Source organism: Strigops habroptila, chromosome 13 (assembly GCF_004027225.2).
Source record: "Strigops habroptila isolate Jane chromosome 13, bStrHab1.2.pri, whole genome shotgun sequence".
Taxonomy (NCBI): Eukaryota; Metazoa; Chordata; class Aves; order Psittaciformes; family Psittacidae; genus Strigops; species Strigops habroptila.
This window is the reverse complement of record NC_044289.2, coordinates 3,295,019-3,311,674: the sequence shown is the minus strand read 5'-3', so window position 1 is coordinate 3,311,674 and position 16,656 is coordinate 3,295,019. Positions and strand designations below refer to the sequence as shown.

The 16,656-nt window shown below is 50.5% G+C and overlaps 1 protein-coding gene across 1 annotated transcript in view; it reads right to left on the bottom strand.

Annotated features, from left to right (window-relative positions):
* Nucleotides 1-15,777, bottom strand: part of TOX2 (TOX high mobility group box family member 2) — a 143,085-nt gene extending 127,308 nt beyond the window's left edge. The window contains 1 exon segment of the mRNA XM_030503254.1: nt 15,458-15,777. Coding sequence (XP_030359114.1) covers nt 15,458-15,559 — 102 coding nt within the window. The 5' untranslated portion in view covers nt 15,560-15,777.
* Nucleotides 15,778-16,656: the final 879 nt, after the last annotated feature.

Here is a 16,656-nt window from a genome sequence, read left to right as displayed (position 1 = left end):
CTGCCCATGGCAGTGCTGGAGTCACTGTCCCTGCAAGTGTTCGCACACTGTGTAGATGAGGCCCTTAGTGACATGGGTTAGTGGTGGCCTTGGCAGTGCTGAGGTAAAGGTTGGACTTTATGATCTTAAAGGTCTTTTCCAACCCAGCTGATTCTATGATTCTTTTGCACTCAGGCTGAGTGTGCAGATACCCCCCACATCATCCAGTACCTCCCAGTTTGATGTCAGTGCCGTAACCAATTTGCTGGGGTGAGATGCTGCTTCACTGAGGTGAGCGAAGGGAGGAGGAAAGAGAAGGAGCGTGAAGAATTCCATCAAGAACCAGCCCCCAGAGACCCATCTGTGATGCACATCCCTACATCAAGCTGTCAGCTCCCAGCATTCAGCCTCATTGGGGTTTGTTTGCTCCAGAGCAGGAATTCATTTTGCACTTAACTAATGTAACCCCAAAGCGCTTTAAAACAATATTCCTCTAATAGAGACATTACAACAGCCATTATTTTCCTGCTTAAAGTTAAACTAAGCACATACAAAGGTAACTTGATTTTAAACAAACTACCATCATCACGAAAAATGGATACCAAATATCCTCCTCCACCATATGGTGAATTTAACTATGTTTTGCCCCTCTTGAAGGAGACACACTCATTGGCAAACACCAGGCTGTGCAGCACCATGATAAGGAAACCGGAAAACACTTCCCTCAAAATCCTCTTGCTTAATGACAGAGCTTAAGAAAGCTCTGTTTAATAATATATTTAGTTTCAAGCTCTCTTTCTCCCTGCTTTCAGAAAGTTATATTCCAATGACCCACTGAAAAACAAAAGGCGGCTATTATCTAAATTATTCCCAAGTATTACATTCTTGAAAGTATTCAGAGTTACCTGTGACTTAGCATTGAGCTTCATTTTACCTACTCATCCTACCAACATTTACAATGATCAGGAGGGGTCTGTGTGGGCTAGTATAGCTGTATAAATCCAAAGCAACTCAGAGGAAACAAAGAGACCATCAAATGTTCAAACCATCTCTGACTTTAGTCCTATTGTAGAGAGCCTGGAACTTCAGATCACACTGGGCATAAGTGCTCCTCCTGGCCTGCAGTACATTGACAGCGCTCTCTTTCATGAGAGATACAAGTCACCAAATTACAGACAGCAAAGAGCTCCACGGCAGCAGTCAGACTTCACTGGGCTCCCTTTGCAGCAGCAGCCCAAGGGGCTTTGAAGTGAGCAGACACACACGGGCTGTCGCCTGCACCTCCAGAGGCACTACAGCTTCACTGAGCAGTTACTGTGAGTTTATGTTCACAGGATATTCACGGGAAGCTGCTCCTGGAAAAGGACCTGGGGGTGCTGACTGACAGAGCTGAACATGAGCAGCCAAGAAGCCACCAGCATCCTGGCCTGGATCAGCACCAGTGTGGCAGCAGGGCCAGTGCAGGGATTGTCCCCCTGCACTGGGCACTGGTGAGGCCTCGAATCCTGTGTTCAGTTCTGGGCCCCTCACGGCAAGAGAGACATTGAGGTGCTGGAGCGGGGCCAGAGAAGGGCACCGGAGCTGGTGCAGGGCCTGGAGCACAAGTGTGATGGGGAACGGCTGAGGGACCTGGGGGGTTTAGTCTGGAGAAGAGAAGGCTCAGGGGGGACCTTATCGCTCTCTGCAACTGCCTGACAGGAGAATGGAGCGAGGAGGGGGCTGGTCTCTGCTCCCAAGTGACAAGTGACAGGACAAGAGGAAACCGCCTCAAGCTGCACCAGGGCAGGTTTAGATGGAGATTAGGAACAATTCCTTCCCCAAAGGGTGGTCGGGCATCACTGCAGGTCTCAGTGCTCCTCTGAAAACAACCTTTTTGATGCTGGGGCACAGCACAGGAGCGCACTGTGGGGTCCCACCACCCCTGTGCTGGTGCTGTAGGATGCATGCAGATATACTGGAAAGCCCAGCAGCTGCTGGAAACTGCCAAGAACATCCTCTTTAACCTCCAGTCCCACTGCCATGCCACCACAGAAGAAAAACAGCAGCCAGGATACCAATACAACTTTGGCTGGATCTAGTCCCTGCACTCATTCCACCTCATCCCTACTTTGATAGATGGCATTTTTTGGCTGAAATGGAAGTGGCATGTGAACAGGGCGTCCTGCACACAGAGGTTGGTTGTTGCAGAGCATCTCACAGCTGTACTGCAGTGCAGCAGGAGCATCAGGCCAGGTTCCTCCAGCCAAGGAGCCAGCTCAGGCACCCTTTAATTCTGTGGCAGAGTGGATTAATTGGACACTACAACAGGAATAGACGTACAGTGATCTTAAGCGTTCATGAACCTTATAAATGTTAATTCATTAGCCTTTCTGCTCCAGAAACAAGTTCTGCTTTCATTTACACCCCTGCAGATTCATTGGCTCAGAGCAGTTTCCAGAGATGTAACCTGAGTAAATTTTATCAATGAATTCAAATCTTGAGCTAAATCAGAAGGAGGAATGGATTTACCCTAATCCTCTCCAAACATTCATCAGCATCACCTGCCAGCTCAGCAGGATTTAATCTCTTTTTAATGTCTCAGAAAGAGTAGCATGTGCAGGGAAGAGGCTGGGCACACAGCGATGGTGGAGTTCTCTCCCCTTTTAAATAATTCTAGCTACCAAAGCATATTAAACAGCGCTTGGAAATTCATTAAGATCTTTGCTAATATTACTTTCCAGGTAAATAACTGCTTGCCACCGAGAGAGTGTGCACACTTCAGAGGAGGGCTCATGCTCTTTGGCATAGGAGAAGAGGTGCCCATCCAGCAGCCTCTGCAGGAGCACAGTATCTCCATGAAGATGCTCCAGGAGCTCGAATCCATCAGCTGGAGCATGGGTACTGCACAGGCAGGCTTTGCCCTGTACCAGGAACCGTGATGGGGCAGAGACACAGCAAGGTACTCTGGTGCTAGCACAGAACCACACACGCAGCATCCTCCAATGCTGCTGCAAGCAAATCCAACAGCACAAACACAGGCCCTGCTGCCAAAATCAACTTTGCTGTGCAGGTACCATGCTCTGCAAACAGCTTGAATCCCAACCCTGAGTGACTTACAGGGTCATGCTCCCACTAAAGCCACCAGTGACCACTGTGATGTTGGCTGTGGATGTTGTGGCTGGTGGCATCCCACCCCAGTGGCTGCTGAGCCAAGGGGACCCCGGCACAATGTGTCTGATGGGGGTGAATCCCATCCAGAGCGTTTCAGAGCGCCCAGATTAGAGCGTTAGAGTGCGATTCTAGGTTTACATAACACCACCAAATGATTTTGGCAGGAACAATTGGTATTAGCAAGGAAAACGAAGCATCAGGAACAGCCGGCAGAGCAAAGAGACACCTCTTGCAGCAGCCCCCAGGCTAGAAAGCAAATAAATAGCAAATGCAACAGGAGCAACACTTGGACAGCAGGGAGGAAGAGGGGAAACCTCCGCCTGGGAAACGAAACCTGAGTCATGGCTGAGATGAGCAGGGAATTAAGCTTTCCTTTTTCACCTCCTTCCCACACCCGTCAGACTGAGCTTTCTGCTTTATCAAGGCTCTCCAGTCAAGCCTCTGCCACTTAAACACAGCACAGCGAAAGCTGTCGCGCACAAGGCTCTGAGCTGGGAGGGCTGAGCAGCTCAGGCTGAGCAGCTCCTGCTGAGCCGCCTCTGGCCCCGCAGGCACTAATTGTGGTGCTCAGCGATGCCTGGGCAGGGACCAAAGCACTGATCCCACTGGATAACCAGCTCTGCAGAGCCTCACTGTCTCCACAGGGAAGAACTTCTGCCTAAGATCTCACATCAGCCTCCTCTCTGGCAGATTAAAGCCATTCCCCCTTGTCCTGTCTCTACAGGCCCTTGTCCAAAGCCCCTCTCCAGGTTTCCCGTAGCCCCTTTCGGCACTGGAGCTGCTCTAAGGTCTCCCCTTCAGGAGCCTTCTCTTCCCCAGGCTGACCCAGCCCAGCTCTCTCAGCCTGGCTCCAGAGCAGAGCTGCTCCAGCCCTCTGATCACCTTCGTGGTCCCCTCTAGACTTGCTCAAGCAGGTCCCTCTTCCCCAAACAAATACAGCAGAAACCCCAAAGAGGACTCGATCTCCCCCCTGGTCTCTCTATTGGCTTCAGCTCTGACCAAAGGGATGAAGCCACTGGTTTCAGGTGGCCCAGGTAGCCCCCATCCTGCTGTACATGCCACGCTGCTGTACATGCCACTACAGGAGTAGTCATGGTGTGCACGTCCATGCTAGAGAGCAGGACAGCAATCACCAGCCCTATTTTACAGCATCTGAGGATGTCTTGCCCCTGGCACTCTGACCGGGTGACCTAGTGTTGGGAAAAGCCACAGAGCTCTTCAGAAACCTCTGGGTCCCGCAGCCTTCCTGCTATAACTCTGCTAAGGAGGCACACAGCTCTCGAGACCTTTTTTTGCCAAGCAGAGGATCCCTTCCAAGCTGGCACCATCCCTGTGCTCATGGCACGATGACAGCAACACAAGCCAAAGCCTCACATCCAGCAGCATGCTCTTCTTGCCTCCGAGCTACCCAAGACTTCCAACACAGGGGGCAAATGAGAAGCCCCAGTTGAGCTTCAGAACATAAGATAATTCCACAAGAGAGGAGGAGGTTGAAATCCCAATTTCCCAGACAATTAACTTAGAGCAGTGCTCTCCTGTGAAGGGGAACAGCATCTGTGGCTTCACATGCAGCTCCTGGAGAACAGCTCTGGATAGCAGGACTTAATCAAACTCAAATCAGAAAAGTTTCCATTATAATACTAGATTTGCCTGTGATACTGTTTTGCTAATGACTACCTCATATTTACATTTAGATTCTGCTTATATCCCCTGAAATTCAGTCCCCAGCCTCTGCTCTGGGAGTTTATAGAACTTATACTTACATTGGGGCATGTTCTTGTCTGTCATACAGGTTTAATGTGCAGCACCTCTCATTCGGGAAGTAAACCCTTAGATACTACCAACACCAGAATGAAAACAGGTTTTCAGTGCAGCTGGACATGGCAGGAATGTTACAAAGGGACTTTGTGTGACTCCAGCCCAGCCCACAGTCTGTGAGCAGGGAAGCTGCAGACGTGGGACATCCCAGTGCAGGAGTGGGAGAAGCAGATGATGATTTCAGATGAGGCTGCCCTTGTTCCCAGCTATTCACGGATTTCTTCTCCAATTGCACACTGTGACCTTTCCAGGCAAAAAATGAAATAAATGAAACCCTGCACTCTAACAGGAATAGTAACGCATGCAGGGAAAGAATGCCAGAGCCAGCTCTGGAGCCTGCAATCTGGATCCCTGCTCAGGAAGGGAAGTGTTTCTAAATCTCAGTCAATACTGCATGCTTTCTAAGGAATGAGGCATTTCACATTTTATTAATTCTAACTAAAGCCCTTTTTATTGCAACTTCCTATTTAGCATCTGATTGCAGCCGTCACCACTGAGCCTCTCACTGTATCAGAGCAGAAAATCCATGGCTCGCAGTTGGTGCGGGCTGGATATTGATATTTTTCTCTCCTGCCATCTCAGTCCCAGAAGGTACAATCGGAATTATTTTAAATACACTTCCAGAGGTCCCTTCCAGCCTAAGCTATGGTTTTAAACATGTATTTGTTTCTTTTGTGCTCTTACACAAATTTGGTACCCAGCTTCCACTGATGCCTGAAGTTACATATTGTTATTCCCACCAGGATTTGGCCACCCCCAAAAGAAGGCCACTACATGCCAACCACTTGTTTTAAAGGGCTGGTAGTTTATGAAACTAAAAAGACCATTTCAGTCAAAATTTCCCTCTTTCAAAGCCCAACCCTTAGTGGGAAACATGATTTAACATAGTTTTCAAAACACCTACGCTCTGCTCTGATTTAAATCAAAGAGTTAAATAGTCCACATGTACTGTTTGGTACAGCCAGGACAGAACAACGTGGTTTGCAAGCAGATGGCCACCCACAATTAATTTGCCACCTTGACACAGAAATACAGGTTGTCAGCTAATTGAAGAACACATGCCACTAGTCTTCAGTTCACTTTAAGACCCTCAGCCTTTCCTCCTGGGCAAACTCTTTACCTGAAGGAGGGGAAAAAAACCCCAACAAACCTACCACCTAATAATGAAAACATGACTCTGGTTTTCTTGGCATCTAATAAATGTTGTTCTCAGCTTTAACAGATTTATCGGGTTTAAACCCGCCGTGTCACCACCATCCTTCTGGGGTAAAGGAGCCCAGACTGTAATTCCAACACAGGTTCTTAAGCATACCCAGATTGAATCCTGCCTGACCTCACTGTCTGGCTGCAGGGTTAGCTCCATGGTGCTTGCTGGAAGGTTTTTCCTTCAAGGGCTGTTTGATCTTCAATCAACAATGCTTATCAGCAGTCAATTCTGGCAGCCATTCCCCGAAGTTTGATATTTTTAACAGCACATTCTTCTTCTCCTTTGAATGCTACTTGGAGACAAGATAACACATCTGGGGAAAAGTTGCCTCCCTGGATTTAACACAGGCAAACAGAGCAGGATCCTATCGAGGGAACACAGCTTCCCAAGTGCTACAGCAAGCCCCAGCTTCTGTGGTTCATGTTTCCCCCCCTCCCAGTATTTCTGCTTTTTCCTCTTCCAGACGCAGTCTGTGCCCATTGCATCAGCTGGGACAAACCAAGATCACTCAATTGAGTGTTTCCACAGGAAACTTCCTCTGAAGTTTTCATGAATTAAATTTCCACCCTGTCCAAGTTTCTTTCCTTTTCACTAAGGGCTCTGGGGCACATTGCCGCTCTTCTGATACCAGGGACTAGAAACCAAATTCCCTAAAAATACATCATTCTTTCATGGTGAAGAAAATACACTCTTCAAAAAAGCACCCATGGAAAATGAGAGATATGGAATGGATCTAAACAGTTTTTTGTTTTTTTTTTTTTTGAGAGAGAGAAAAAATAGTTACCTTTACTTTAGGGTTCAGTAACTGTAAGTTATGAAACAAAGTCTTTTAATTCAGAGCTAGCAAGCAGCATCAGCCAAGGAGACCTGGAGCTCCCGAACACCTCTGCCCTGAAGGCCCCTGGCAGCATCCTCCCCATGGTGCAGAGGCAAGGTGATGGTGGAGGTGGAATGAAACAGCTCATCATTGACCCAGAGACCAGCTTTGGTGGGATAAATATGCTCAGCTTGCACGCCGCTAGGAGTGGGACAGGAGTACACCAGCTCTCCACATGGACAAGTTACTGTGAGACCAGCACCATGTGAGACTGAGCTCTTTGTACCATCGCCTGCCCCATCTCCTCCCCTACACAGGGTCCTTCTTCACACTCAAACCATTGCACTTCAGGCTTCCTAAGTAGCTTAACAACTCATGATGAGCTGCACAGCTCTACTACCATCCCAGCGAGAGGGAGGAGATGCTCAGGGAATAAACTGCTCCATAAATCATGCTGAAAAGGTGAAACTTTTATAGACATAAATGTGGATGTCCATGTCTTTGGAAGAGAGAAGCCTTTCAGGGTGCCCTGGGCTCTTCTTGCACTTCTCCAAGGACCCAGGCCTTCTGCAAAGGATGCTCAGCACTCAGGATGGTTCAAATTATTCCTAAAATTAACTCCCAAATGCCTGGGTACCCTGACATGACCCACTGGACACAGAGACCTAGCCCAGTTCACCCAGAGAATAAATGGCAGAGACACAACACAGCCCTTATCTCCCACCTCCGACCACAGGCAAGCACAGGCTCCTCCCTGGAAGCAAAAGGAGATGAAGAAGATGATGATGATGGTTTTCTCTAAAGCCAAGAGGAGGACTGCAGTGTGCAGGCAGCCAGCTGAGAGAAGGGAGATGGAGCCTCCCTTAGTCCAGACGGGAATGAAAAATCTGAGTCATCAGTAGGTTTTGTGGGAAGAAAAACCTGCTGATGGGATCCAGCTAATCCCATAGGAAAAAAGAGCACTCCTTGCCACTGCTGAGGTGGAACAGGATCCATAGGGCATGGACTGCCTGGTCCTGGGGAAACATAACCTGGGTGACAGGGAGGATGGCGGCTGGAGGTTTCAGCTGTGTGGAAGTGAAGAGGAGCATCAGGAGCAGGAAGGAGAGGCTCAGGGCAGAGCTGCAGCAAGTTTTACCATCCAACCCTCCTTTTCTAGCTCCTGCTAAATTATAAGATCCTTATCATAGACTGGTTTGCATTGGAAGGGAACTTAAAGCTCAGCCATGGGCAGGGACACCTTCCACTAGAGCAGGTTGCTCCAAGCCCCTGTGTCCAACCTGGCCTTGAACGCTGCCAGGGACGGGGCAGCCACAGCTTCTCTGGGCACCCTGTGCCAGCGCCTCAGCACCCTCACAGGAAAGAACTTCTGCCTCAGAGCTCATCTCAATCTCCCCTCTGGCAGGTTAAAGCCATTCCCCTTGGCCTGTCCCTACAGGCCCTTGTCCAAAGCCCCTCTCCAGGTTTCCTCCAGCCCCTTTAGGCACTGGAGCTGCTCTAAGGTCTCCCCTTTAGAAGCCTTCTCTTCTCCAGGCTGAACCAGCCCAGCTCTCTCAGCCTGGCTCCAGAGCAGAGCTGCTCCAGCCCTCGCAGCATCAAAACACAGGTTAAAAAAACACAGGGAAAAATAAAAGCACCAGGAGAGCAAGAGGCTGGTCCTTAAACCAACAGAAAATACAAAATAATATATCCCCACTTTCAACACTCGTGTGATCCAGCCTCCTGTGTCCAGGCTGTAATCAGAGGTCAAGAAACTGCCTCAGACCAAGAGTCACTCAATTTCTGCAGAGAAGGTTCCTCAGAAGCCATGTGCAGCACCAACCAGCATAAACCAGTGCTCAAATAATCTTTCCATGATAACAATGACTGGTCCAGGGTCCTAATTTAACACTTCTCTACCAGTTACACTGGCCTCAGAGCTGAATTGAAACTGCATGGTCGTCAGGAAGAGATTTAATTATATCCGCAGAGGTCACCCAATCTATGCAAGAGATTACAGCGGAGGAGAGAGATTCTGTGGCATAATGCAAAGATTTTTGCCTGCAGGCAATGCAGCAGCCAATGCCATTTTTCAAAGAAGAAATGGCATCCATCAGAACAAAACCACCAGAGGGAAACAATAGAAAGAGGAGGGGGGGATGCAGATGATTAAAATATTGAAATCTGGTCATATAAGTGCAAACCCAGGCAATTTAACACTGTTTTCATGGGGCTTTTTGAGTGGCTTGATGTTTCAGTAAGTTTTGTTGCATGATTCCTCCCCCTTGCAGCTGAACTGTGCATCCCCCAGTCTAGGCTTTAATTACATGAAAACGTGTGTGTAAAATCACAAAGGTGGAACATTAGAGCTCAAGCCTCCAATTAGGAATTAATGGGATCAAAGCTGGAATCACGCTAACACTTTACCCTGACTTGAGAAACACAGAGCAGCATAGAAAGAAGAGGCAGAGAAGGTGGTGTACAACAGCTTCAGACAGAAGCCTTGCACTCACTGGATGGAAAATTGTCAAGGAAAACACATTAGCAGCACAATAACTTATTTTTAATGTAAAGCTGTTAGGAAAACACAATTATATGCTTCATTTATACTGAAAGATACAACCCAGCTTATGGTAAAAGCATTTAGAGCTCATTTTGTTAAAAAAAACCACAGATGAGCACAAAGGTAATAGGGAACAATTGTGCACCTAGAGGGATAACCTCCCCAGCACAGCACGCTCTGGCTCAGACAGGAGCAGTCCTCACCTCCCGCTCCTCGCATCCAGCAGCAGAGAGATGCAAAGCAAAGGCAGAATGAAAATAGAGGGTTTTCTTCAATTGCTGCAGAAATCTGATGACAATGAGGTGACAACAACCAGCAGGAAAGGAGCCAGCAGCACCCATCCTTACAGCTAGCAAAAGCAGGGCCATGGAGGAGCTCTTGCCACCACCCCAAGCGAGCCTCAGCCATGCGCTACACGAGCTATAGGATGCTCTGATCTGTTACAAGCAAAATACAATTTATCAGCAGAATGTTTTCTCCATTATGGATGCACAAACTGATCCTGGTGCCTCTTGCAAGCTCAGAGGTGTAAGTCCAAAGATGTACATGGATTTGCCCCATGGTAGTCATGCAATAGGCTTCGGATCACTGATTTAGGAGACGATGTTTATAACTGATTTGAAGCATCATAAATAAATCAGAGAAACTTGCAAGACTGTGATCCTGAATGTTTGGTCTCGTGATGCCTCCTCTGCTACAGGGACTTCAAAGATCAGGCCCTCGACGAGGTTATTCAGAACTGGCCCCAACAAACGTGTTGTTACACACAAGCCAGACCGGTCTTCAAAATATCTCCCATTGTTCCAAAAACATCCAGATTAAAGCCTCCCCTTTGCATACACGGAGAGCGCAACAATTTCTATGAATGGATGGGCATTCATTATTTAGCTCCCAATCCCTTACTTAGAGCCTAAGGCAAAATGGAGCTTCAAACACTTTCTGCTGTGCAACCCATCAAAGATGGCTCTGGAAAACGTGGGGCTGTCCCAGTGAGTGGCTCAAACACTTGTCAGAGGAAGCCCTTGCCCATATTCAGGGCCTAAAAAATTAAAAATCCACACTGGCAAATCCACACGAGCTGCCAAATGAGAATAAAATGGGCCCCAAATTAAAAAATTTGCTAGACTTTGTTCCCCATCCAAAATCCTCCATCTCCAAACAAAGATTTATGCTACTTCAAAACCAAGTTGGCTTAGAAAGTAGAAAGGAAAAGAATATATTTTATCTTCCAGAATAGCAAAGCAGTCCTGGAACAATGAAAAAAGGAGCATGTTTATCCCTGCAATGTACAATTGATGGTAAAAGTCAAAACAAAACAGAACGTTCTGCAGAAATACATTCACTACATCGACCCAGGCTCATTCCAGCAGCTCAGATTCCATTTCTGAAGGGTTCTTAAAAGAAGAGAGCACTGGTTGCAGATTAATACTCATCTCATGACCAGTAGATTTTAATTATCCATAATTTATGATGGTGTATTGGCAAAATAGGTTTTTTTTATCAATTTATCAGCCTAAAAGGCAAGCCACAGGGTGTGTGTGGAGATGCAAAGCCACAGAGCCCTGTTAGAGAGATACGGGACAAGTTTTGATGGTGCTGATGAATCCTACAGGAATGGTCCAGGATTAACAGGGCTCCCCAGCATGTCTCCCCAGTTAGCTGCTGGAGGATCCCATGGGCACTCCCAGTGTCACAGCAGTGTGCTTGCTCCACAAGGATTAGGTACTCCCAGGCTGGGTCCTCCTCCTCCTCCCCATCAATCATTGCCCTAAGTGGAAATCAGGCATCGTGCTAACCAAGCCTGAGCATCGAAACACCAGAAGAAGAATGTATATTTAAATTTATCTCTGCAGGAGGAATACAGAGACGTTAATTCACTCCCCCAGAGATGCCCCTGAGGAGCAGGATCACTCCTCTTGCATAGCAGCACACACTGAGCGAAAGAGGACACAGTACTGTGCTCAGGCAGGATTCCTGCCATAAGCCTCCCTTGCAAAAGTGATTTTGTCTGGGCTGAAAAGGAAAATTTCCTTCTCATACTTTATGGACCCACACAATTTAAGATCTAGGAAAATCCTTCTATGATGGTATATCAGCTGCATACCGTATCTGCCACTAAAGCTCCGCTGAGAGCAGAATGAACCCTGTGTTACTAAACACTATGTATTTTTCCACGGTTTACTTACTGTGAAATAAACATGTAAATAGTCTCCTTTGAGTTTAAGCGGGGAAAAAAACCACACATTTTCAGAAAGCAGCTGGATGGATGTGAAAATACCCCAGCCCAGACCAACAACCCCCTTGTGTGGTGCAGGACTGCGCTGCCTCTCTGCTGTAACACCATCACAACACCTAGGCAGCAGCGAGGCACTGTGAAAGCTCCAAATCCCCAGCAAGGGAACAGAAGGAGGGTCTGCAGCAGGTACCAACACCCCAGGAGAAAGGCCAGAGGGAACAAAAGGGCTTTAGACCCAGATTTAAAAGAGGAATCCAAAAGGAAGGCAGGTGCTCTCTTCAGCAGGGCTCAGGTGGCCGATGGCAGACATGGGTGTTACAGTGTGGATAAGGGCTCCATGCAGAGATGGTACCACTTGCAGCTGAACCTCCCCAGTCCCTTGTGGCTGACAACCTAATGCGTGAGAGGTGTTGCTTCTGTGCAGTCCCAGTGATGGAGCAGGTCCTGGATACAGCTCATGGGGAGGAGGTGAGAGGCATGGGAATGTAGTGTGCTCTAAGAAGGATTTGCGGTGGCTCCAGGAAGGTATTGCTTCAAATCACCCCTGCACCCTGGGCTGAGCCCAGTGCAACCCTATAAACTCTGCCCAGCAGCATCAGCCTTCCAGGCTGTGAGCAGCAGCTCCCCCGGCACAGGGAAGTTTGGGGTCAGCCCCACTTCCCAGCTTCCATGGCAAGCTGCTCTCCATGGGAACACCTGCGCTGGGGACACGTTTCCCCCTGCTTCGATGCCACCAGCATGCCCAATGCATAAAAACCCCTCACCAAACACACTCAGCAGAGTGGAAGGCTCCTTCTCATCCTGCCTGGGGTGTGAGGGACCCCCATCTCCACCCATGGATGTCCAGCCCCTTGTTCTCCCATACCATTCCCTCCCGGTGGCCAGCTCTTCTAGAAAACTCCAGAAAGCAGCTAAAGAAAGGGTGCAAATACCCCCCTTCTGGGGAGACCTTGGCTGAATGCACACTCCTGTTTCATTATCCCTCTAAACATCCCTTGTCCTTTTAAAAATGGAAATGCTGATATGCAATAGGCACCTCTGTAGCTGCAAAGCGAAACTGTGGCTTGCTGCAGCGCGCAGGCAAGCTCAGAGACCTCACAGTAACAATATCATGTTCAGTAAGTGCACAAAACAATTACATTAACATATCAGGATGCTTTGGGCTAAAGCACATCTACCCGGTGAGCTTGCTGGCAAGGAGTGTGCAGGCAGAGCTCTGCCCTGCTCTCAGGCTGTGACACTGCACAGCCTCTCCCAACCTCTCTGCCTCCACCCCCAATAAATAAAGACATAAACAAAGCAGCTCTTAGGGAAAAATCAAGCCAAACCTGAACAAAATAAGCCTTTTAAACCGAAGGGCTTTAAAGCACCTTTGACGAAGCAGGAGGACAGTGAAAAGCCAGTAAGTGCTTCTTGCCCAGGTCCTTCCTAAAGATGGATTTCATCCGGGATACCTGCATGCAGTAGCAGGAGAACTGATTTTTCCAATCAACCCTCCCCTCCTCTGTAGCTTTTTAAAGTGGAACTGTGTTGAGGCAGACACTGGCTGAGCCCAGCTCTGGGATGAGCCACCAGCACTGGACGGGAGCAACAGGGTTGGGACCAGTGAGAGTTTTTGGAGTTTCCCAGAGGGTCCCATGCGGCTTTTGAGAAGTGGAAGGCAGTGCTCTCCATAGCAAGTACAAGCTAATGATGTGCTGGTGGTGCTCCTCAGCCATCCACCACCCTGCACTGGCCGGAGAAGCTCTCTGAAGCGAAGTCAGCAGGCGATACCTCTGGACCATGCTGTGATGCTGAAAGTACAACTGTTCTACCTGCATTCGGCCGGGAAAACAAAGTCGACCCATTTCATCTCTGGGTTCTTTCCAGCAGCCTCATCCCATAGAGAAGCGCGCACAAGCAAATGACATTTGATAACTCAGAAAAGAAGAAAAAAAGAGAGCCCTGAATATCAGAAAAGGGTAAGTCACTTCCTTCCTCCCATTGCCTCAAGATCCTCTGTAGCAGTGGCAACAGCAGCATCTGGTGGCAGTGGTCAGTACCGGGGTGCTCCTCTCGGGTGTCCCATACACCCTGGAGAAATGCACCCCGCATTCTCCAGGGCTGTGCTCGCTGCGGACCCCGACAATGCCATCTCCTGCTGCAGCACCGCACAACAGCAAGGACCCACCGATCCATTGCAACCGCCTAATCCGGGACTAATCTCAGGGATTCAGGCCACGGATGAGCCGCCGATGTGGGGCCCCGTGTGTGCGCCCCAAGGCTCGGGTGGGAGCTGCTGGGGCGCGCCGGGACCATGGCAGGGCTCGCGGTGCTGAGTGCACGACCCAGCTCCCACACGGAAAACTGGGAAGCAAACTAAACCAATGTTCACGTCTAACAACTTCTTGGTAAATCCGAGTTCCTAAAGCCAGCAGGATTTGAGGGTGCCACAGTTCCCAGCGGCACACGTTCACATGATCCCGGACTTCCAGCTTTCACGCTCTTTGCCGGCTGACGTTTCAGCGGCACGGCCGAGCTGCTCTCAGGTGACCCGGCTCTCGTTAGTATTTTAAGAGCATATTTAGCATTTTAAGAGCAACGGCAATGATAATAAACCAGTTTGAAACGAGCAGTACGAGGGTACAGAAGAAATCAGCTTGTTTCCTTTCAGCTTAATCAGGCATCTCAAAATAAACACAAACTATTAGGTTTGCTACAGCTTAATAAAAAGAGATAAATAGCCCAAATGATGGAGAACGCTTAAATACATATATTGATACATAAAGATTAATGTGCTGCATCTGGGAAGCCGCACAGTTTTCCTTCCTCTTGTTTCTGAAGAGTTTGATCCCAAAGTATCACAACAGCGAGCCGATCCGAGGGCACCCCGAGCTGCGGTCCCCACGCAGGAGAGCATTTTTCTCCCTTTATTAACTTTTATCAGTGCAATTCCCCGAAGCTGAGCCGGGAGGATGCAGCCGCGGGCAGGTCTCGGTCCTCCAAACGGGTCTAATTCCTAAAGCTTCGCTGCCGAACCCTCAGCGTGGTTCACCAATACAGGCGGCACCCGGAGAACTCTTCATCCTCGGAGCAGAGCATCCATCCCCTCCGCTCGTCTCCTCCAGGAAGAAGGAAATTTCTTAGAGCACCTCCCCTGCTCTCAAATGTCCCCTGCGGGTCCCTTTCTCGTTACAAGAACTGGGTGCTTTGCCCTGCGGCTGCAGCGAGTGAGGAAAACGCAGGTCCGGGACCTTCCCCCGCCGGGCCGGTGCTCCGGGGAGCCCGCACCCCAAACCGGGACCGGGAGATACCAGTAACCCCAGCGCGGCGGCTCCGCAGCCCCGCGAACAAGGTGCAAAACACCGCAGCAAACAACAACAACAACCAGCAAAGTGCCCGACAACAATCACAACAACCGAATCCGCACGTACCCCGCTCCGGGCCGACCGCTCCCGGGGCAAAACATGAAATAAACCCACGATGGCAGAAATAAAACAGCCCCGAAGAGCCGCGACCGCTCCCAGCCTGCCCCGAGCAGCGCCGCGGGCTCGGCTCCCCCCGCGCCGCCGGGGCCGGGACCCGACGGCTCTTCCCGCTCCGCTTCCAGACCACTTTCAAAATTCCCTCCCGCAGGACTCGGCCGCCGCCGGCACTTTCCTTCCCCCCCGCCCGCCCCGCTCCGCTCCCATCCCCGGCGGGACGCGCCGGGCTCTGCCGCCCCGGTACCTTGTTGCAGTGATAATAATCCAGCGGCCCGAGGCAGGTGGGGTCGGCGCCGGGCAGGGAGCCCACGGCGGTGGGTGCGGAGGGGTAAAACCGAACGTCCATGCCGGGGGTGCGGGCGGCAGCAGGCGAGGGCTCCAGCGGGCATGGACCCGGCTGCGGCGGCGGCGGCGGCGGCGGTGCCTCTGGCGCGGGGGGCGGGGACGGGGCGGGCGGGGGGGCGGGCGGCAGCCCCCGGCCCGCCCCGCTCCGCACCGCCCCGCGCCGGGGCCGCTATTGTTCGCGGCGGGGCCGGGCGTCTCCCCCCGGCGGCACCGGCACCGGAGGGGCTGGAGCCCCACAGTGGCGCCTGCGAGGGGGGGAAGACGGGCGGGCAGCCCCCAGCCCCAGCCCACCCGCGCAGGGGAAGGCTGCGGCAGCCGCCGGGGCAGCGGCAGACCGCGGGTGACACCGGTTCCCGCTGCCTGGTGCGGACCTTGTCGCGCCTCCTCTGCTTCTCACCGTGCCCGGTTTTGCCCTCCGCGCAACACACGACGGTGCCAAGCAGCTTTCTGTGCCCCCTGCACAGCTCCTCGTGCCCACCCCCTGGAAAGGGATGCTTCCCGTCGTCCTGATCCACCGTGGCACTGAGACCTCGCTCCTGCAGAGTCTGCATCTCCCCGCACACTCTCCCATTCAGCAGCGAAAAGACGGTCTTAGCCTCCAGCACCACTGTTGGCTTCAAGGCGTGGAGACCTGTAGCCTCCCACCACCACAGGCCACCTCTCCATCTTATAGACCCCACTGTTGGAGGAGCAGCATCCATGGCCAGCCAGCAGCCCTCCCAGTCCCCACACTGGCATGAAAAGCCCAAATCTCATTGGGAAGAACAATGCTCTGGGGTGGGCAGGGTGGCCCTGGGATATGTGGGGCTCCCCCATTCCTGCCACACATCACAGGCTTTGCTCAATATCCTGCTCCCTTCCACGCATCTCACAACAGGCCCCTTAGAAAACCAGCCCAGTGGAGGATAATATCATATACGGAGCATGTTTGCAGTATGTTATTCCACTCCCAGACACAGTGAGTTGCTGCAACCGATCCATATGCTCGCAGGCAGCTAGGAGAGGGCTGACAGAGCCAGTTTTCTGGCAAATCTCCAATGGAAATGGCCTTTTATTCTTTGTAAACATCATGACACTTGCAACTTGCACCCTGCAGGA